The sequence below is a fragment of the Heterodontus francisci genome, chromosome 6 (assembly GCF_036365525.1).
Source record: "Heterodontus francisci isolate sHetFra1 chromosome 6, sHetFra1.hap1, whole genome shotgun sequence".
In the NCBI taxonomy this organism is placed as follows: Eukaryota; Metazoa; Chordata; class Chondrichthyes; order Heterodontiformes; family Heterodontidae; genus Heterodontus; species Heterodontus francisci.
The window spans coordinates 24,725,825-24,749,275 of record NC_090376.1 but is presented as its reverse complement, the minus strand read 5'-3'; the positions used below and the strand labels follow the sequence as shown (position 1 = coordinate 24,749,275).

The window sequence follows — 23,451 nt, the reverse complement described above, 5'->3', positions numbered from 1 at the left end:
CTCTCCCACAAACAGCAGTTGAAGCTAGAACAGTTGTTAATTTTAAATCTGAGATAGTTTTTTGTTAAGCAAAGATATTAGGGGATATGGGCCAAAGGCAGGTATATGGAGTTAGGCCATGGATCAGCCATGATCTCATTGAATGGCAGGACAGGCTTGAGGAGCTGAATAGCCTACTCCTGTTCCTATATTCCTATGCTCCTATAATCTGTGGCACAAATGAGTAAAGTATCTGCTAGTATTTGTTTCAAGGCGACATCCAAATTAACCTTTTCCTTCAATGTATTTTTTCAACCATTTAGAGGTACTGTAATAAAACGCGGAAAATAGCAACCAGCTGCAGATAAATCCAGTTACAATGATTCACTGGAGGAATCATGGAGTACACATGATAGAATCATATCTGGACTGTAGATGTAATGGATATATTGGTAGAGTGGTCTGCTCTCACTCCATTCATAGTGCCCTGTACATCAGATACCAATTGTTTCGAGGACTGAAATAGGGTTTTCAGAAAATAGTGTGCTGCTCCAAATTTTATCTATTCTGACAAAAGTGCGAATGTAGCCACACAGACCACAAGATCTTAAATTTGGTCTAGTTCCGTGCCTGGTTAGCTGACCTTAGCTGGAGCAATGTGGGAGAACTAGAAAATGGGCTGGATTATAATTTGAGTTCACTTCACATACTCTCTCGCATCCAATGCAAAAGACAGCTTTCATATGCAAACCAAAATGTTGCTTTATGCACAAATGAATCTGGGAGATTACTGCAAAATTTTGTATTACTGTCAAAAGCATTAGTGAAAATGGTAATAGATTGTACTGTAGGCTCAGAGTCTCTCCGACTGAGATTTGACAGACCACATATCTCAGGTTGAAAATCTTGATAAACTTGTTCCATAGTTAAACAATAATGAACAAACAGATTGCTAATTTACAAAACTTCACAACTTACAGTGTCGTTTCTAAAATGCAGACTTGCATTTATATAGAGCCTTTCACTACCTCAGCAAGTCCCAAAGTACTTTACAATCAAAGAGAAAGGATTGGCCCACTCAAGGACAAAGGAGGAAAGTTATGCGTGGAGTCAGAGAAAATGGGTGAGATTCTAAATGAGTACTTTGCATCGGTATTCACCGAGGAGAGGGACATGACGGATGTTGAGGTTAGGGACAGATGTTTGATTACTCTAGGTCAAGTCGGCAGAAGGAGGGAGGAAGTGTTGGGTATTCTAAAAGGCATTAAGGTGGACAAGTCCCCAGGTCCGGATGGAATCTATCCCAGGTTACTGAGGGAAGCGAGAGAGGAAATAGTTGGGGTCTTAACAGATATCTTTGCAACTTCCTTAAACACGGGTGAGGTCCCGGAGGACTGGAGAATTGCTAATGTTGTCCCCTTGTTTAAGAAGGGTAGCAGGGATAATCCAGGTAATTATAGACCGGTGAGCCTGATGTCAGTGGTAGGGAAGCTGCTGGAGAAGATACTGAGGGATAGGATCTATTACAATCTGCAAGAAAATGGGCTCATCAGTGATAGGCAACATGGTTTTGTGCAGGGAAGGTCATGTCTTACCAACTTAATAGAATTCTTTGAGGAAGTGACAAAGTTGATTGATGAGGGAAGGGCTGTAGATGTCATATACATGGACTTCAGTAAGGCGTTTGATAAGGTTCCCCATGGTAGGCTGATGGAGAAAGTGAAGGCGCATGGGGTCCAAGGTGTACTAGCTAGATGGATAAAGAACTGGCTGGGCAACAGGAGACAGAGAGTAGCAGTGGAAGGGAGTTTCTCAAAATGGAGACGTGTGACCAGTGGTGTTCCACAGGGATCCGTGCTGGGACCACTGTTGTTTGTGATATACATAAATGATTTGGAGGAAAGTATAGGTGGTCTGATTAGCAAGTTTGCAGACGACACTAAGATTGGTGGAGTAGCAGATAGTGAAGGGGACTGTCAGAGAATACAGCAGAATATAGATAGACTGGAGAGTTGGGCAGAGAAATGGCAGATGGAGTTCAATCAGGGCAAATGCGAGGTGATGCATTTTGGACGATCCAATTCAAGAGTGAACTATACAGTAAATGGAAAAGTCCTGGGGAAAATTGATGTACAGAGAGATTTGGGTGTTCAGGTCCATTGTTCCCTGAAGGTGGCAACGCAGGTCAATAGAGTGGTCAAGAAGGCATATACGGCATGCTTTCCTTCATCGGACGGGGTATTGAGTACAAGAGTTGGCAGGTCATGTTACAGTTGTATAGGACTTTGGTTCGGCCACATTTGGAATACTGCGTGCAGTTCTGGTCGCCACATTACCAAAAGGATGTGGATGCTTTGGAGAGGGTGCAGAGGAGGTTCACCAGGATGTTGCCTGGTATGGAGGGCGCTAGCTATGAAGAGAGGTGGAGTAGATTAGGATTATTTTCATTAGAAAGACGGAGGTTGAGGGGGGACCTGATTGAGGTGTACAAAATCATGAGAGGTATAGACAGGTTGGATAGCAAGAAGCTTTCTCCCCAGAGTGGGGGATTCAATTACTAGGGGACACGAGTTCAAAGTGAAAGGGAAAAAGTTTAGGGGGGATATGCGTGGAAAGTTCTTTACGCAGAGGGTGGTGGGTGCCTGGAACGCGTTGCCAGCGGAGGTGGTAGATGCGGGCACGATAGCGTCTTTTAAGATGTATCTAGACAGATACATGAATGGGCAGGAAGTAAAGAGATACAGACCCTTAGAAAATAGGCGACAGGTTTAGATAGAGGATTTGGATCGGCATAGGCTTGGAGGGCTGAAGGGCCTGTTCCTGTGCTGTAATTTTCTTTGTTCTTTGTACTTAGTGCAGTCACTGTTGCAATGTAGGAAATGATACAACCAATTTCTACACAAGATCCCATAAAAGGTAGTTACATAATGACTGAATAACCATTTAAAAAAAAATTATGTTGGTTGAGTGATAAGCTTTGGGCAGGACACCAGGAAGAACTCCCCTGCTCTTCAAAATAGTGTCATGGATTCTTTTATCAGCACTGTGCATAAATTGGCTGCTACATTTCTCATTGACTTCTCTTCAAATACTTCACTGGATGTAGACTGTTTAGGAGTGTTCAGAGGTCGGTAAAGGCCCTGTATAAATGCAGATCTTTTCATTTCCTTCAAGTGAAAGATGGCACCTCTGACAGCACAGTATTCCCTCAGTACTGCACTAAAGTGTCCACCTTGATTATGTTGTCATTGGAGAGCGACTTGAACCCACAATTTGAAAAACAAACAGAGTTCTAGCAATAGTTTTCACAACACACATCTTTAATGAAAGACTTACAACTGTCTACTTATACAGCTACTTTATTATCGCGACCCAGTGTTTTGGCAAGCTGGGAATTGTTTAAGATCAAAATGTTTGGTGACATGCTGCTCTTCAGTTGACCATACTTGATAGGATGTGGTTCTATTAATGAAAATAGAATAGAACTTTTGAACAGAGTAATTTGCTTGATCAATGTGTTATCACTTTAACAAGCGCCAGCCTTCAGATTACATATTTTCACATGTATACAACAATCCAGTTAAACTAAAAAAAAAAGCATGCACTTTTCTCTGCATCAGTAGAGTTCTGTGGAATAGAAGTCATTTATAAATGGTTATATTTTTTAAACTTCAAACCTTGTCCTCAAACTTATTGTAAAAAAAGTTAAAGTTTAACCCAGCTAATCTCCTTGATACATGCATAATTATCAAAGTTAGACAGCTCCACAGTGCACAAACTGACAGACCTTTGTTCGAAAGCCCTCAGTCAAAACAAACTGAAATCTGCACAACAGACTTTTAAATAGGAAATCAAACATTACATAATTCTGACTATGGGCATCACTAGCTCACAAATACAACAAATAGCTTTTCAACCAAAATTGCTATTAGCAGACACCCTGCTCTGTTAGTGCCTGAACTTTGAAAACCAAGTCATAAAAAATACAAAAAGGGTGACTTACTGTTCGTGGAAATCCAACATCGGTGGTTCAAACCGGATAGGTCTGCAGTTACCCCGATGGAAGGAGGCACTGAAAGAGAGATAAAGCTTCTGTAACAGTAGCAACACGATAATATACATGTCTGTTCTTGTGAAAATATTGCATGCATTTCCTTTCCTCAACTTTCTACTATGAAAAGGCACCCAGGCCAAACATCAGATATTGTTGCACAAACCTGGAAATACACGTTCAACCGGTCTGGCTTGTCACATTGTTTGTACTCCTAATGCTTTTCTGCCTCTTCCCTGCCAACCAATTAAAATAGTGCCACCAAACACTCCCTCTCAATTACTTAAAACTTTTCTTTATAATGTTGTGGACATAAATTTATGGAAACACCAGCCTAGAAGCAACAACCAAAATAAAAAGTCAAAAGGTCTAACAATCGAATTAAAAATTTACTAGGATTAACAATTCTCCTATCGAAAAAAAACACTTGCATTTCTAGTTCACGTCCAAAAGGTACTTTACAGACAGGAGGAAAAATAATAATAGCCAAAAATAATGTCATGACATGATGGGAGAGTTAGAGGTGACTGAAATTGATCAGAGACTATTGACAAGGTTTTTTAAAAAGGACAAAAAGAGGCAGCGAGCTATAGGGAGACAATTGGGCTGTGACAATACAGATTCTGCTAATAAAGGTGGGGCAAAGGGAGGGAAACAATAAACTAGAGCAAGACGACTGAAGGGTGCAGGGGAAGATTGTAGAAAAGAAGTGGGCGAGGCCAAAGTGCAAAATTTGGAGAGAGGTTATCTTAAATGCAGTGTGTCAAGAGTCAGCCACCACTAGCCATCAGGAATGGGAGCGATAGGCATGTGGAACAGGATACTTTTAAACAGGTTTATGAAGGGTGGAGGATCAGGGATGACCAGTGAGAGGATGTTGAAGAATTTGGAACTTTCGTGAAGGAGATCCTCCAACAGATTACATAACTCAAAAACATCTCATTCTGAAAACACAAACTCGCATCTGGAGTTGACAGAATAAATGCTGAGATTTCTCCAACACTCAATAATTCATAAGGCAAAAAAGGTGCGAGATTTAGAGGATGTTTTGCACATTGAGATCAGCACTAATTGGACTGCTGGCCTGAAGCTACAGGAGCTAGAACTAATGCTACAAAGCAACGAGCAGACAATTCGGACAGAGAGGACGCCTTACCCCAGAATGTGAATTTATGCCCACATCAGGTGCCAGAGTGTGCATCTCTAAAGTGCAAAGTTGTTGCGCTTGGATGTCCAAGACCTCACAGTCCACAACATCCGACAAGATGAGGAGTGCATAGAATGGTTACAGCACAGATGACCATTCAGCCGATCATGTCAGTGCCAGTTCTCTTCAAAAGCAACTCAGCTAGTCCCACCACCCTCTTTTTCCCCATAGTCCTGTAAATTTGTTCTGTTCAGGTGCTTATCCAAGTCCTTTTTGATAGCCACAATTGAATCTGCCTCCACCACCCTCTCAGTCAGTGCAATCCAGATCCAAACTACTCGCCAATCACCTTAAAGCTGTCTTTTCTACCAATGGTAACAGTTTCTCTATCTACTCCCATGATTTAACACCTCTACCAAATCACCTCTCAGCCTTCTCTTCCCTGCTGCCCTAGCCCTGACCTCATCTTTTTCTAGTTTCTCTTATTTCCCCTCATGCCCTCTGAGCTCATCTTGTCCACGAGACGTACCTCCTGTTCCCTCAATCCAATTCCAACTAAACTGATCACTCAACTTCCCCTCCTAGTCTCCATGTTAACAGATATTGTAAACAGTTCTCTTCAGGTATTGCCTGCCTCATTTAAATCTGCCATCACCCCTCTCCTCAAAAAACCAACCCTGGACCCCATCACCTTTACAAACCACTGCCCCCATCTCCAATCTCCCTTTCCTCTCTAGTCCTTGAACTCATTGCTATCTCCTAAATCGGTTTCCATATTTCCTGGAACAACAGGTTTGAATCCCTCTAATCAGGTTTCCATCCGTACAAAAACAGCTCTGTCACAAATGACATTCTAAGTGACTGCGACAAAGGTTAACTTTCCCTTTCCGACTTTTCTGCAGTCTTCTACACTGTTGACCACACTACAATCCTCCAACGCTTGTACTGTTGTCCAGCTGGGTGAGACTGCACTTGGCTGGTTCCATTTTTACCTAACCATAGCCACAGAATCACTTGCAATGGCTTCTCTTCCTGCTCCTCCACTGTTAACACGTGTCCCCTCAGGATCTAACCTTGGCCCCCTCCTATTTCTCATTAACATGCTACCCCTCGGCGACATCATCCAATAGTACAGCATTAGTTTTCACTCATATGCCAACGACACTCGGCTCCACTTCACCACTGTTGCTAAATCAGACTATTTATCCGACATCCAGTACTGAGGGAGCAGAAATTTCCCCCAATTAAATATTGGGAAGACTGAAGCCATCGTTTTCAGTCCCTGCTCCAAACTCTGTTCCCTAGCCACCGACTGCATCCCTCTCCCTGGTAACAGTCTGCGATTAAGCCAGTCTGTTCCCAACTTTGGTGTCACATTTGACCCAGAAATGAGCTTCCGACTTCTAATTCGTGCCATCACGAAGACCACCTATGTGGACGTTTTATTACGTTAAAAGGGCTACTATATAAATACAAGCTGTCTCAAAGAAGAATAACCCAGCTTCTCCAACCTATTCATGTAACTTCAGTCCCTCATCCAAGGAATCATTTTCTCCATGATCATATATGCTCCAGATGGTGGTCACTCCACAAAGTCACGCAAATAATCAAAGTTTCTGGCACTGTCCAATAGCTACATGGTTTTGGACAGCCACAAGGAGAGCAGCAACGCTTGCTTTTGAAAGGGTAGGCTTGTCCCTGACCAACACTAGCATCATGGCAAAAGGGGCCATCAAAAGTGGAGATATGGAAGGTGCAAAGGCAAAGACAAAAAAGTAGCAGGGTATGCCATACTCAACAGTAAAATAGTATTCTTTGCAGCTATAATGGAAGAGTTTCACATGGTGAAGGACTTCATGATGCAACTAAGCAAACTTCTGACAAAGGGTGGGATTCAGCCAATGACCACAGTGTCCTTGCAGTCAGATTTTCAGCAGTTAGGTCAAGTTTGCAAGCGAGCTCTTTAAAAGTTAGTAATCTGCGAAGAGGTATGTTTAATGAAGCCATGGGTTGGGACAGAGTAATGGCATGTTTAACAGCTGAATAGATTCCATTTGCTATTTGGTACAAGAGAAAAAGAAATTTTGGGCAGGGCCTTATCATTGGCTTAATTCCCCACCCTGTATCAATATTTCCTTTCCCAAGAGGTAGCGTTATGAAAGTCAATTTTTTGTTAAATTTTGAAGATTTGTGTTTGATTTGGGAAAACGGAAAAGGATTCCATGGATTATTTTTCACTGGGGTCACTGAAAGGACTGAGGCATTGTTTGCAAACAAGATACACTGGAAGTCACCTGTCTTCAGATAATCACCCAGCGGGGGCTTTTTTTGACTTGGGGGAGATGTTTACAAAGAAGTGACAGGTCAAGATTTATAGTGGTCAGGAGGCTTGACTCGCGATTGTTTTTTGGTTTTGCTTTCCAAGAGTTGGAATTTTAAAAACCAGCCAGGAGAGCAGTCACCCCAGCTCAGCCTTTTCCATCTCTTTGAAAAGCCTAACAGCTTTTTCATTGGAGAAGCTCTTAGAAGTGAATGTAAGAAAGAGAAATTGATGCTACATTTGTCCTGAAAGGGCTGCCTGAAACCCCTGTTGCCACATTTCTCCCGAGACACTGGAAAAACTTGCCGGATAAATCCTCAAAGCCGCCTGAATGAATTGCTCCAGAGAAAGATCCCACCGAGTTGTCTATGTGTATTTGAGACGCCAAACCAAAAAGGGGTTAACTGATATCTTTCCATATCTTTTTTCCCCATCAAGTATTAGACCAAGGTATTATTGTCTTTTTTTTTCCCCCAACAAAGCTCTAGAAAGAACGTGTGCGTGTCACTAAGGTAAAAAAGGAATTTTCATGTTTCTATCTGTGTTAAAGCTTTGCTTAGTTTTTGGATAAGTCTTGTTTTATAATAAACTGATAATTTTGCTGTTTGTTAAAGAAACCTGGTTGGTGTACTTTATTCTGGGACAAAAAGTGGTCTATGATTGACTGGGTAAACATTTAAATATATGTTGTGACCTGTGGAGAAGTGGAACTAGAAAAGACAGTGCACTCCTCGCACCTCAGTCGTAACAGTAGTTCAAATGACATGTTGAGTGAGCTTGCAGGAAAGGCTCTCTGACCAACTACAGTGAAAACAGTTATATTTGTACTTCAAAAAAAAAGTTATATTGACAAATGTGACGACATATAATCTCCATTACTTGTACAGTCTACTGGACAAACTTTATATAGTGCTTTATCATGTCCGTGGAACATCCCAAAATACTTCATATCCAATGAATGACATTTTCTTTTGGAATGTAGTTACTATAGTTAAATATGCAAACTCAGCAACAAATGTGTACACAAGGGTGCCATAAACAAGAAAGATGAAGTACTATGGGATACAATGGTGGCATTGGTCAAGAGGGGTCAGGTAATCACAACTTCCTGCTATTCCTCAAATAGTATCATGGTATCTTTTACATCTCACTGAACCATTGCAACAAGCCAACTGGCCTCCATCTAACATCTTCGCCAAAAAGAGTTATTCAGCTTCTCATATGCATTAATGCCTTGGAAGAGGAGGAGAGCTGGAAACCCAAGTCTGCAAATGATGCCAAGTTAGGAAGCATAGCAAGTTGTGTAGATAGGGGCAAAAAGTTGCAAAGATGGTGTGTAATGTGGAGAAGTGCGACATTCTCCACTTTGGATCCAAGGAAGGGATGCTTATGTTTACAGAGCCTCGGTCAGATCCCAACTGGACTACTTTATTCAGTTTTGGACCTCAGGAAGGAATACAGTACAGAATCACCAAAATTATACGAGGGTTAAATTACATACAGATTACATAAATTTGGCTTGTATTCCTGAATATAGATGGAGTTTAAAACGAACAGGTGACTCCACAGGGAAGCAGAGATGCTATTTCCTCAGTGAGGAAAATCCAGAAGAAGAAAAAAGGGGCATAATTTTAAAATTAGGAAGTAGACAATTTAGGAGTGAAATCAGGAAGCATTTAATACAAAAGGGTAGTGAAAATCTGGAATACTTTCCTCTAAGATCGTGGGCGCTGATCCCTTGGCCAAGGTAATGAATGCCCAATACTTGTGGAGCTGTGACCCACAAGCAAAAGGATGGGAAACTTAAAAATGGAAAAAGAATATGAAGTTTGACGACTGAGAGCTCTGGGGCCTCCGTGCATTTCATCACATCATTCGTAATCTTCCGCATATGGAGCACAGCTGCACTGCTTAAAACAAATAGGAGTAGGAGGCCACATGGTCCCTTGAGCCTGCTCTGACATTCAATAAGATCATGGTTGATCTGATCTTGGCCTTAAATCCACTATCCTGCCTGTTCCCAGGAACCCTTTACTCCCGTATAGTTCAAAAATCTGTACCTCCATCCTATTCAAATGACACAGCCTCCACAGCTCTCTGGGGTAGAGAATTCAAAGATTCATGACGCAGAAGAAATTCCTCTTCATCGCCATCTTAAATGGGTGACCCCTTATTCCTGGTTTCAGTCAGTACATCATGCAGCTCACTTGGAAAATTACTCAGACTTCATCTCAGAAGAGCTCACATGGATACCAAAAACACAGGTTTTAATAGACATTGTAAGTGTTCTAAACAATGCTCAGCTTAATGAGGAGGTTCAGTTTGTTGCCAAGAATGCTACGCGACTGATGGATTTAATCACTTGGTTTGAATCTCGACAGGTTACAATCCACAAAGCTTATAATAAAAGTAATGGATGTACTGTTCTGGGCTGTAGCAGGGTTAAATGAACAACACTCTGATGACACTGAATTAAATGCCTATGCTCAACAGGTGTTTTCTTGTGTAGCAAAGAAGCTCAAACAATATTACTGCTATGGGAAGAAAGTGGTTTAGAAGTTTTAACCTTCTGTGGCGTTCCTGAAAGATATGCATATTTTAGAGTCTGCACAAATGCACCTGTTGATGAATTGGAACTCATTTGATGCTATTCCTGGCTTTGACAAAATGTAAGCTGGAGATTCCTGCTCATAAAAGCATTGCAAAAGAAGCTGATTGTATTTTGCCTGTGCTGTAGTTCTGGAACTCTGGAATGCAGAATACCCCACCTTGCAAGACTAGCATGGCGCTGTCTGGCAATTCCAACAAACTGTATACAAGGAGAGAGCTGTGTCTAAACATTGACAAATGTTCACAGGACAAATACAGGGAATGAAGAGTGTGTTACTGGTTGCTCTATGCTCACATTCAACCACTGACTTCTGTGAAGAAAGAATGTGGACCTGTTTATAGTCAGCCTTTTACAGTTTCAGTATACAATAAATGCCACTTGAAACAAGAAACCTCCCTTGTCTTTTTTTCTTTGAAATAGATTTTTCATGGTCTGTTGCAACACTGAAATTTATGATTTAAATGCGTGAAATTTACGTTTCTTAAAATGCTGTGACTATGAAATTTGTAAATTTTAACATAGCTAAGGCCCTACCAAATTCAATTACCCTCTCTAGAGGAGCACTCCTTTATAAATAGGGTCCACAACACACGAGACAATTCTTCAATTAAAGGCAAGGATAAAATTAATTTCAAGATGTTGTGAAGATTCCCTCAAATTACATTTAACATTGTTTGAGAGACTGGAGGGCTGTTTTCAGTGGCGTTCCGCAGGGCTCAGCACTGGGTCCCCTGCTTCTCGTGGTGTATATTAATGATAATAATAAATGTAGGGGGCATGAACAAAAAGTTTGCAGATGACACAAAGATTGTCCGTGTGGTAGATAGCGAGGAGGATAGTTGTAGGCTGTAGGAAGATATTGATAGTCTGGTCAGATGGACAGAAAAGTGGCAAATAGAATTCAACTTGGAGAAGTGAGAGGTGATGCATTTGGGGAGGTCAACCAAGGCAAAGGAATACACGATTAATGGGAAAATACTGCGCAGTGTAGAGGAAGTAAGGGACCTTGGAGTGAATGTCCACCAATCCCTGAAAGTAGGATAGGTTGATAAGGTGATTAAGGCGGCATATGGAATCCTATCCTGTATTAGTCGAGGTATAGAATATAAGAGCAGACAGGTTATGCTAGAACTGTATAACTCATTGGTTGGCCACAACATGAGTACTGTGTGCCATTCTGGTCACCTCATTACAGAAAGAATGCAATTGCACGAGAAAGGGTACATACAGAGGAGGTTTACGAGGATGTTGCCAGCACTGAAAAAAAGCAGCTATGAGGTAAGATTGGATAGGCTGGGGTTGTTCTCCTTGGAACAGAGAAGGCAGAGGGGAGATCTGATTGAAAATGTACAAAATTTTGAGGGGCCTGGATAGAGTGGAGGTGAAGGGTCTATTCACCTTAGCAGAGGTCAGTGACGAGGGGACATAGATTTAAAGTGATTGGTAGAAAAACTAGAGGGAGAAGAGGAAAACCTTTTTCACCCAGAGGGTGGTGATGATCTGGAACTCACTGCCTGAAAGGGGAGTTGAGGCAGAGACCCTCAACTCATTCAAAAAGGAGTCTGGATATGCACCTCAAGTGCCATAAGCTGCAGGGCCACAGACCAAATGCTGGAAGGTGGGATTAGAATAGGTGGATCATGTTTTGGCCGGCACAGACACAATGGGTCAAGTGGCCTCTGTGCCTTAAACTTTCTATGTTTCTATGATTCTATTAACAAGACTTTGTCCCTATTGCCAGGAAATAGACCTGGCTGGGGTCAGTCAAAAAAGTTTCTTTTTAAAAATTAGTTTGTATGACTTAAACTTCACCAATTGGGAAGTTTTCTTTCCCAAAAGAAACAGGAATTTGCCTGAAAGATTTTAAGGCTCCTGAAGTTCTCCACTTTTGCTCGCTATGACTTTGAATTAAAATATATAATTTTAAATAGTAAATAGTTCCCCACCCTACAATTCTTTTCCAATTATCTTGGTTATGACTGCTGTGCAATGCTTAGATTCGCTTCAACAGGACCAAAGTCTATGGGCAAGTCTGCCTTAATTACCCAACCAGAATAATCATGGATACGAGTAACACAAAGAAAGTAGTTGTGTATGGCATTCATCAAAAGCACTGCCAGACACAAATTTGGTTGCTTTTAGAATGGCAAGATTTTAAAAAAGGAAACATTACTCCCACTTCGAATGAATAGGAAAAAAAAGGTACCATTAGAACAGAATTACAGAAATAGAAAGTACTTTTTTTTTAATAATTGGTTCTTAGGATGGGAGTGTTGCTAACAAGGCCAGCATTTATTGCCCATCTCTAATTGCCCTTGAGCAGGTGGCAGTGAGCCACCTACAAATGAGCGGCTTGCAAGGCCATTTCAAAGGGCAGTTTAGAGTCAACCACAATGCTGTGGATCTGGAGTCACATAGGGCAGACCAGGTAAGGACAGCAAATTTCCTCCCCTCAAGGGCATTAGTGAACCAGATGGATTTTTACAACAATCCAGTAGTTTCATGATTAATGAAACTAGCATTTTATTCCAGATTTATCAATTGAAATTAAATTTCTCTGGAGCATTAGCCCAGGCCTCTGGATTACTAGTCCAGTATCACTATGCTACTGTCCCCCCTTGTTCCTATGTTCAAGGTAAATGACTGTTATTGCTGAACAATGGAACCCTTTTCACCTTGGTCATCATACATCAGCCTCAAGCACTCCCAAGACAGGTACAGCACTGGTTAGATTTAAAGTAAAGCTTTCTGCTTTAAACCTGACAAGAGTATATATAGTCCACCACTAAATTTTTCCAACTTCCACACCAGCCACTCTCATGGCTTCTGAACACCATCAATTATGAATGTTGCATGTTAATGGATCCTTGCCTGTTAAGTACTAGGTTAAGCCTTTCCAAATCATTCAAAAACAGTACTAAAAGCCATTTCACACAATAGTTTGGGCTGGATTAATACCAGCTTCCAGATGTAAAAGGATAGTTTGTTAAAACCTACCAAGTCCCTCAAGTACTTTTGTAAACTTGCTCGACAGTTTAGTTGTGACCATCCCATTCAAAGTAAGGGACATCCATTAAGAGCAGTTCTAATTAGTCCATCATTAACAACGAGCTCAGTAGACTCAATGTGGACCTTGCAGCACTTCAGGAGACATGCCTCCCTGTGAGTGGATCCCTAAGAGAGCAAGACTACACCTTCTTCTAGCAGGGTAGGGATCCTGAAGAACCAAGACAGCATGGAGTGGGCTTCGCCATCAGAAACTCTTTGCTCAGCATGATAGTGCCACCCTCAAATGGCTCAGAACGCATACTGTCCATCCGACTGTTCACCGCCTCTGGTCCAGTACACCTACTCAGCATCTATGCTCCAACACTCTGCTCCTCACTTGAAGCTAAAGACCAGTTCTCCGAGGAACTCCATAATATCATTAGTAGCATCCCCAATACCAAACACCTGTTCCTGCTGGGGGACTTTAATGCCATGGTTGGGGCCGACCATGACTCATGGCCCTCCTGCCTTGGGCGCTATGGCATTGGAAGGATGAATGAGAATGGACAGAGACTGCTTGAGTTGTGTACCTATCATAACCTCTGCATCACCAACTCGTTCTTTCATACTAAACCCTGTCACCAGGTTTCTTGGAGGTACCCAAGATCACGTCGTTGGCCCCAGCTGGATCTCGTCACAAGGCGAGCCTCTATAAACAGTGTCCAAATCACACGCAGCTTCCACAGTGCGGACTGCGCCACCGACCACTCCCTGGCATACAGCAAGGTTAGACTCAAACCAAAGAAGCTGCATCACTCCAAACAGAAGGGCTGCCTGCGCAACACTAGCAGAATTTCTCATCCACAGTTAACATAAGTTTCAAAATTCACTTGAAAAAGCCCTTCAGAACACTCCTACAGGGGATGCAGAGACCAAGTGGGCCCACATCAGAGATGCCATCTATGACTTAGCAATGACCTATGGCAAACGTGTGAAGCAGAATGCGGACTGGTTTCAATCTCACTTTGAAAAGCTGGAACCTGTCATAGCCGCTAAGCGCATTGCATTGCTGAACTACAAGGAAGCCCCCAGCGAGTTAACATCCGTAGCACTTTAAGCAGCCAGAAGCGCTGCACAAAGAACAGCCAGGTGCTGCGCAAATGATTACTGGCAACACCTATAGAGTCATATTCAGCTGGCCTCAGATACCGGAAACAGAGGAATATACGATGGCATTAAGAGAGCGCTTTTGGGCCAACCATCAAGAAGATCGCCCCCCCTCAAATCTAAATCGGGGACACAATCACTGACCAATGCAAGCAAATGGACCGCTGGTTGGAGCACCACCTAGAACTGTACTCCAGGGAAAATGTCACTGAGACCGCCCTCAATGCAGCCCAGTCTCTGCCAGTCATGGATGAGCCCGACGTACAGCCAAAATCGGAACTCAGTGATGCCATTAATTCTCTAGCCAGTGGAAAAGCCCCTGGGAAGGATGGCATTACCCCTGAAATAATCAAGAGTGCCAAGCCTGCTATACTTTCAGCACACTACGAACTGCTTTGCCTGTGCTGGGGTGAGGGAGCAGTACCACAGGACATGCACAATGCCAATATCATCGCCCTCTATAAGAACAAGGGTGACCGCGGTGACTGCAACAACTACCGTGGAATCTCTCTGCTCAGCATAGTGGGGAAAGTCTTCGCTCGAGTCACTTTAAACAGGCTCCAGAAGCTGGCTGAGCGTGTCTACCCTGAGGCACAGTGTGGCTTTCGAGCAGAGAGATCCACCATTGGCATGCAGTCCTCCCTTCGCCAGCTACAGGAGAAATGCAGTGAACAACAGATGCCCCTCTACGTTGCATTCATCGATTGCGCCAAAGCCTTTTACCTAATCAGCAGACGTGGACTCTTCAGACTACTAGAAAAGATCGGAGGTCCGAAGCTACTAAGTATCATCACCTCATTCCATGCCAATATGAAAGGCACAATTTAGCATAGCAGCGCATCAGACCCCTTTCCTATTCTGAGTGGTGTGAAACAGGGTTATGTTCTCGCACCTACACTGCTTGGGATCATCTTCTCCCTGCTGCTCTCATGTGTTCAAGTCTTCAGAAGAAGGAATTTTCCTCCACACAAGAATCGGGTGGCAGGTTGTTCAACCTTGCCCATCTAAGAGCGAAGACCAAAGTACGGAAAGTCCTCATCAGGAAACTCCTCTTTGCTGACGATGTTGCATTAACATCACACACTGAAGAGTGTCTGCAGAGACTCATCGACAGGATTGCGGCTGCCTGCAACGAATTTGGCCTAACCATCAGCTTCAAGAAAACGAACATGGGACAGGGCATCAGAAATGCTCCATCCATCAATATCAGCGACCACGCTCTGGAAGTGGTTCAAGAGTTCACCTACCCAGACTCAACTATCACCAGTAACTTGTCTCTTGATGCAGAAAACAACAAGCGCATGGGAAAGGCTTCTACTGCTATGTCCAGACTGGCCAAGAGAGTGGGAAAATGGCGCACTGACACGGAACACAAAAGCCTGTGTCCTCAGTACCTTGCTCTACGGCAGCGAGGCCTGGACAACCTATGTCAGCCAAGAGCGACGCCTCAATTCATTTCATCTTCGCTGCCTCCGGAGAATCCTTGGCATCAGGTGGCAGGACCGTATATCCAACACAGAAGTCCTCAAGGCGGCCAACATCCCCAGCAAATACACCTTACTGAGCCAGCGGCGCTTGAGATGGCTTGGCCATATGAGGCGCATGGAAAGTGGCAGGATCCCAAAGGACACATTGTACAGCGAGCTCGTCACTGGTATCAGACCCACCGGCCATCCATGTCTCTGCTTTAAAGACGTCTGGAAACGCGACATGACGTCCTGTGACATTGACCACAAGTCATGGGAGTCAGTTGCCAGTGATCGCCAGAGCTGGCAGGCAGCCATAAAGGCAGGGCTAAAGTGTGGCGAGTCGAAGAGACTTAGCAGTTGGCAGGAAAAAAGACAGAAGCACAAGGGGAGCGCCGACAACCTATTTTATCTGCAGCATCTGTGGAAAGGTCGGTCACTGTCGAATTGGCCTTTATAGCCACTCCAGGCGCTGCTTCACAAACCACTGACCACCTCCATGCACTTAGCCATTGTCTTTCGAGACGAAGACGAAGACTTAGTTCACAGTAAATATTTTAATGCATGATTTAAAAAATTCCCCGTCACTAAACACAATCATCCATGAGAATGTGGATGAATTGATCAAAAGCATCCTATTTGAAGTATGACTCAAGTGAGTGCAATTATTGTCCAGTTCAGTGACAATCAAGACAGACAGTCACCAACTTGTAAAACCACTAATGCAAGTCCCAGGTAAGCTTATAAATGGGTACTAGTTTGGCCCCATTCTGTCCACCATACTACAAGGGAGGCATCTGGAGATGACAGAAATGCTGAATTAAACTGACATGGAAAACATCTTAGCTATTGTGAAAGACAATTATTTCACAAAATTACAGGAAGCACAGACTGAAGCTCAGATGAACAGACAAGGAGGATCTTAACTACTTGACTAGATGTTGAGTGAATGGAACAGAGTGCCCAGGGAGATCGTAGAGACAGTCAACAAATTCAAGGTTTCTTGCAAAGGAAAGCAGAGAGAACAAGACTTTTTTTTTTGGGGGATTGACCAGTAAGACTGCAATATACAGGGCCATCATATATCAGGCGCATGAATCCAGTGTTTAACAAACACATTGCTGTACAGCAGTAACTGCAGCAATGTACAAATTTGATGACAGTAAGTCTATAAAACTGCAATTGATATTGCTAGACAGGGTACAGTAATTATTGTACTTTTCTGGACGAAAAGGCAAATCACGCATTCTATTAAAGAAAAATACTGGTGATCTCCAGATCGGAGGATAATGTTCAATGATTTCAGCTTCCTATAACTGGAACATCTTTGGTATCATGTGATGACATGCATGGCCACAAATACCATAAAATTAAGACATCACAAGTATTGCTATATGGATCATTTCACCTAAACCACGCATGTAAATGACAATACTTCAAAAAACCTATAATTGAACAAATATATACATCAGGGACTGGTTGGTTGTGGAAAATTCATAGTGGTTGATACAACACACTTGCTCTACTCCCTTGGATGCATGTAATTCACTTAAACAGCACTACTGTTTATTTTTAGTACACTATCCCTGCCCTAGAAGTGCATCTTCTGTGCAACTTTGACCATGAACTCGGAGAAGTCTTCAAATCTCAATTTAACATTTCCTCCTTCTTACAATTCAACTTTCAAATCTATATAGATGGGAATGTGCAATAAACTAAACTTTATGTTTCACTGTAACACCAGTAAGTGAAAATTAAAATTAAGGAAAGCAATGTTTCACCACATTCCCTCCCTCAAGATAAATGACCTCACTCTACATAAACTGCTCCATTAAGTGGAGCACTACAGCTCACCCAAGACAAGAATTTGAGTGATCAGCATGCTGAAACTGAAATATACAAGAAAGCATTCACAACCCAATCTGCCTCTGAGTGTAATTTAATAGTCATGAAAACCCTACATGCCAAATGGGAAATATTAATTTCATCAGTTGGAACCTTGCCCGAGACTTTTATTGGAAATTCTTACCAATAACTTTTTTTTTAAAGTTAACAAGAATGCCACTGCAAATTACATTTGAAACACCGAGAGATTCGACTGGAGATAACACGACTGACTCAATGTAGCCAGGACAGTGGGTGCTGATTGAATTACCTGAAATAGTCTCATCAACATGGTCAGGAGCCAGACACCCATCGACTTTGAAAGAGCCAACCACCACGAAATGTGACTGGACAGCTTGAGGGGCAGAGCCTTGAATCTCAAGATTCCAGAAGGACCTCATTAACACTACAAAGAGGTTTGGTAATATCATGTGACTGCTTGTGCAGCTCTGGGGAGACTGTAAGCTTCATCATACAGAAAGCAGGGGAGTGTATCTGGAAAAGCCATCAACGAAACAGCTCTCTCGTGTTAGACTGTCACAGCCAGCAGCTAAGGGACAAGGATCGAACCCCTCTTCTGCCTTCAGAAGCCCCGAGAAAAGCCAGCCCATCACTGTGTATATGGCCCAGTGAGGACTTCAGGAACACAGATTCAGCTGAGGACTTGAGATGCAAAACTATTTAAATTCCATTTACTCCTGACTCTACTCCAACCACCAAAGCAGTTTTCCTTCTAATCTATTTGTGCGAGACTCTTGTGTGAATATGTACATGAATGCGTAACGTATTTTTAGTAATTTCAATAAACTTGCATCTTTGTTTAAACTCAAGAAAACCTGTCTGATTGGTTCTTTGGCAATTATATTAGAGGAACAGGAGCAATCGCTCACTGAGGCAGTAAGCTCACAGTGTAAAACAGATAAATCCCATTGCAGTCAAACCAGAGAAGAGGCAAAAGGGGGGAGCCTGAGACCCCCTCCTCACCTGACCATAACAATTACACTTTACAAGGTCACAAACCTGAAACAGTAACTCTCTCTCTCCACAGATGCTGCCAGACCTAAGTATTTCCAGCACTTTGTTTTTAGTTACACTTTAAAAGGCCTTTTCATATTAGTCTAGCTGCAGGCAAATACAGTTCCGAGCCACCAACCTTCCAGAGCGTAAACAAGCAGAGGCTCAGGTAAGAGACAGCAAACTAGACATACAAACAATTAACAAATTGGCTCTCTGTTACAGGTCTATTCTGCATTTAAATGTGAAAATGCTGGTCCATCGCGTCTGAATAAATCACATGACCAGAGTTCCTAAAGTGCAGGAGCACTGCCTCATCAGGTGCAACCTTTTTAAATAAATTGTTTCAGCAAGCCCATTGCATGGTGACCTCAAATGACTCAAAAGGCACAGCATTTGGAAGTGACTTCATAAACTGACCAATTTCCAGTCTAATTATATTGCAGATAATGGATCTGATCGCCCAAACCTCCAAAGCTGAGTTGATCAGAGGCAAAAATAATGAAACCAGTGAGGATAGTGAGAATTGAATGAGGAAACTGCTCCTGTCCTTTAACTGTCTCAGATGATCTCTGACAATAAATGTTATATGCAATGCTCACCTAGCAACATGACTCAAATGTTAATCTGGCAAAAATTGAAGCAAACGTTTGAGATTCAATTACTAAGGCAAAATAGTCCAAGATAACCTGATAGTTAATAAAATCATTACAGTAAAATTCAAGTAAAATCTTTTTTGCTCTGGAAGTGTTTAATGTTACAACTTTTTCCAGTTTAACAGGAGTATTTTAGGCAGACTAGACTGTAACGGCATATTTGTAGGAGGCAGTCAGTCCACCTGTGCTGGCTCTTCGGTATCAAATTAATCCCACTCCTCTGCTCTTCCCATAGTCTTGAAAAATGTTTCTCAAATGGATTTATTCAGTTCCTTTTTGAATGTTGCTATTTAATCCACCTCCACCACTCTTTCAGGCCATGCATCACAACAACTCGCTGAGTTTAAAAAAAGGTTTCCTCTGGTCCTTTTGGCATCTTAAATCATGGTGTGCTGATTACCAACCCATCTGCCACTACAAACAGTTTCTCCTTATTTACGTGATAGTGTTTAAACATCGGTTTAATTTTTCATGCAACGGTAACAAAATAAAATGGTAGTGGATGAGGAAATAACGCAGCACGTTAGTCAAAATCTACCACAATGGCATTACCCACTTGTCAACTAAGGAAACTTTAAAGGTGGCCCATTTGTACTACATTTTATCAAAACTACTTTAGCCATACAGTAATATCAATTTAGAACAGTTTGTTCGCATTGTTCAAATTACAGTGTGAACCATTCTTTACCTCGAACAGACCAATGCAAAAGATTAAACGTAATATCCCACTAATCAACTTTAAACAAATTGCAAGAGGCGCTGTACTTTGTACTGAATGTTTAAAAATAAAAATGTTCTTTAAAATAAAACTGAATTAAACTCTTCTGGTTGGACACAAAAAAAAATCCACATCAAAATAACCAACTTGCCCAACAGCCCTTACCTCAGTCATCAACTTTCTAGTTTACTTCCATCCTGAATACAGCTGACCAAAAATAACTGGGTGAAATCAGCTTAAAGCAAATATGCAGTAGATAATCAGATAAATAATTAGATAATAAAGCATATATTTTGATTCAGTGAACTTCCAATTTGATCAGAAAAACAATTTTGAAATAAGCAAACAGTTAAGAATAGTCACATCAATGTGCATCACCCTCAGCTGTAACTTCTCCAGGTCATTTTGTTCAGCTTTCTGCATTCACAACTGATTGAAACTGCAATGTTAAGCTGCGCAGAGATGATGTAAAAGTGACTTGTGCCAAAAAAAAAAGGCTACATGCATCACACTAAAACTGCAGTATACAGACATTAATGAAACTCAAGAATTAAGTCGTAATTTTGTCATTTTTCTTTTGAAAAAGAAAACATGCATTTATGTGGTGCTTTAGCACAAACCCAAACATCTCAAACTGCTTCACAGAATGAAGCACTTTTGCAATGTAGTGACTATTGCATGGAGGCAAACATGCCAAAACAATGACTGATTAATCTGCATTTTTGATGGCCATTGGAAAAGGAAAATAAAGACTTGTATAGAGATAGATATAGCACCTTTCACAACCACCGGACGTCTCAAAGCACTTCACAGCCAAGTAGTACTTTTGAAGCGTAGTCACTGTTGTAACGCAAGAAATGCAGCAAGCAATTTGCGCACAGCAAAAGCCCTCAAACAGCAATGGGATAATGACCAGATAATTTTGCTTTGAGGGAGGAATGTGGACAACTCAAGGGGAAAATTTCAACTTTTATTGAAATAGGTCAAAAGATCTTTGGCATTCACTTGAACAGACAGACAAGACCTTGGTTTAATTTTGCGTCTGAGACACCTTTTGCAGGCATTAATTGCATTTTACCCTAAAATATAAGGCTTACCATAATTTGCTTCATACAAGTAGCATCAGTCTACTAGAAAAACAATCAGAAACAGAATTGTGAACCAGCATTAGGATTTACCATGAAAAACCTTAGGATTGAATTCTTCCCCACCCCCCCCCAACAAAAACTCAAGTCCTGGAAATTTAAATCCTTTTAAATTTAAAATGAAAGCTGTCTTTGACTGGATAAAATCTTTCAATTGAAGACAATCAAGGAACACCTTTGCACAAACACCCAGCCATGCTCATTACATGGTGTTTATATTCACTGCAATTATGTTTGTGAAGCTGAAGTATATGGAGACAACAGTATCATTTAGGGCCACTGCAAATCACACAAATAGTTGCATCAGGCAATTACTTTGGGATAAAAACTAGGTCTCTTCAAAACCCAACCAATAAAACAATAAAAATTAAATCATTTGTTAGCAGTCAACACTTTTTGGTATCGATCTGTAACTTCAATCCACTTGAAATTTCAATCTCAGGTCTAAATACATAATTTAGACTATACATTGTGCCCTCAATGGTTCAAAAAAAGATTTTAAATTATTTTCAGTGCAACAGGTGTTATACATTCAAACTTTCACTACTTCCCAAAAAGGACATCTGCAAGCTGAATCACACTTAGAAGTTACATGCAATGATTACTTTAAAGATTACAGCTAATTTAAAAGCTACTTTCAGTAGTTTCTATTTTTCCAAAGTACACAAAACATCTGCTTTGCAGCAACCTGGGTTTCAGTGCCTATGCAAACTAGTGACAAAAAGCCTTTTTTAAACGTTTAAGGTCAAACGTAGCATATCTTCAATATGACCACAAGCGATCTGGGGAATAAGAATTTTTTTTTAAAAAACTGTTCAGGTGCATCTCAACTTTTCTGCATTTTTAAAAAAAATATTCAATTTAACAAAATGAGTTGAGTTGTGTTAGAACTGGTGCTCTTTTAACATACGCAAAGGAAATTCAGAACTTGAGGCTTGTGTGATTTGTACAAAGTAGAATTCTAATGTTTAAAAAAATCTAAAAAGGTGAACAAAGAAAATCTAAAATGTGCTTTCACTGCTCTGTACATCTTTGCAGATGGTTAATAAATAGATGATCAACGCTCACTAATTTTCCCCACACATCAAAATTCAAACTGGCAGGCATGGAGGATGTATGAGGACTAACCTGCTTTAAAAAGAAACTGATTTCTGCCAAGATCACAATTTTGCTGAATCTACCCCAAAAGTAGCAATTGGGATAAACAATGGAATCTCATGTACAAGAAATTTCCTCTGAATGAGGCTACAATTTTAAGATAGTTTAATTGTCTGTGTCTGTCACTTTACTAATGCCAAAGTATTTGTAGAACAGTTGTGGATAATTTGCATTCAGTGTGATAAAAAAAAATCCACTAGCTTGTTCATTCAAATAGAATCACAGAATGATCAACATAAGAGAACTCTGGCAAATGTGTTTGTACTGATACTTAGTCATCCAATTAGCCCCAAGACCCACTTTTCCACCTTCAAGTATTTATTGAATTCCTATTGAATCTGCTTCCACCATTCCAGGCAGTGCATTCCAGATCAAAACTCAGTGCAATTTTTTCCCTCTACGTGTCACCTTGGGTTCTTTTGCCAATTACTTTAAATCCGTGCCATCTGGTTACTGACCCTTCAGTCATAAGAAACAGTTTCTCATTTATTCCATCAAAACCTTTCACGATTTGGAACACATCAAATCTTCTTTACCATCTCTGCTTCAAGGAGAACAATCCCAGCTTTGAGTCTCTCCACATCCCTGTTATCATTCCAGTAAATCTCCTCTGCACCCTCTTAAAAGGCCTTAATTACCCTTCCTAAAGTGTGGGTCCCCAGAATTGGCTACAATACTCCAGTCAGAACCTAACCAGTGTTTTTATAATGATTTAGCATAATGATTGGTTCCCCTGTGCCCCATGGCCCAACTGCCCCCAACTGTACAACATTTCGCCCACCCACCAACCAACACCCCCTTGTCTCACCAGGGCCCAGACAGTTGTCCCTAGAGGGGTCCCACACACTTACTGTGTTTCTGGGCCAGCGTCCCTCTTGCTCCCGGTGGCACTGCTGGGACTGAGATGCTGGCCCGCTAACTGGCTGGCAACTCTTGGAGGCTGGACTTCCTGTCTCAGATAGGTGGAAGTCCTACCCAAGGCCAATGTAAAATCTTGGCGTGGCTCTCAGGCCCAGTGGAGGCAGGCTCGCCTCTGACTTTTTAGCTAGTGGGCAGGACCATGGACTGAAATGCCAACCAGAATTGAGACTTAAAGCTGCAACTAGGGAACAATGCTTGGACTAACAGCTCCAGAACAACTTGCAAT

At 41.6% G+C, this 23,451-nt stretch overlaps 1 protein-coding gene across 4 annotated transcripts in view; it reads right to left on the bottom strand.

Moving 5' to 3' along the window:
- tmem131 (transmembrane protein 131) overlaps window positions 1-23,451 on the bottom strand; it is a 217,679-nt gene that overhangs the window by 106,370 nt on the left and 87,858 nt on the right. For 3 of the 4 annotated variants that reach the window (XM_068033293.1, XM_068033291.1, XM_068033292.1), the window contains one exon: window positions 3,983-4,051. In XM_068033293.1, the coding sequence (XP_067889394.1) occupies window positions 3,983-4,051 (69 nt within the window). Of the gene's footprint in view, window positions 1-3,982; window positions 4,052-4,196; window positions 4,273-23,451 lie in introns of those variants that run through there. The other variant, XM_068033294.1, reaches the window with a different exon arrangement.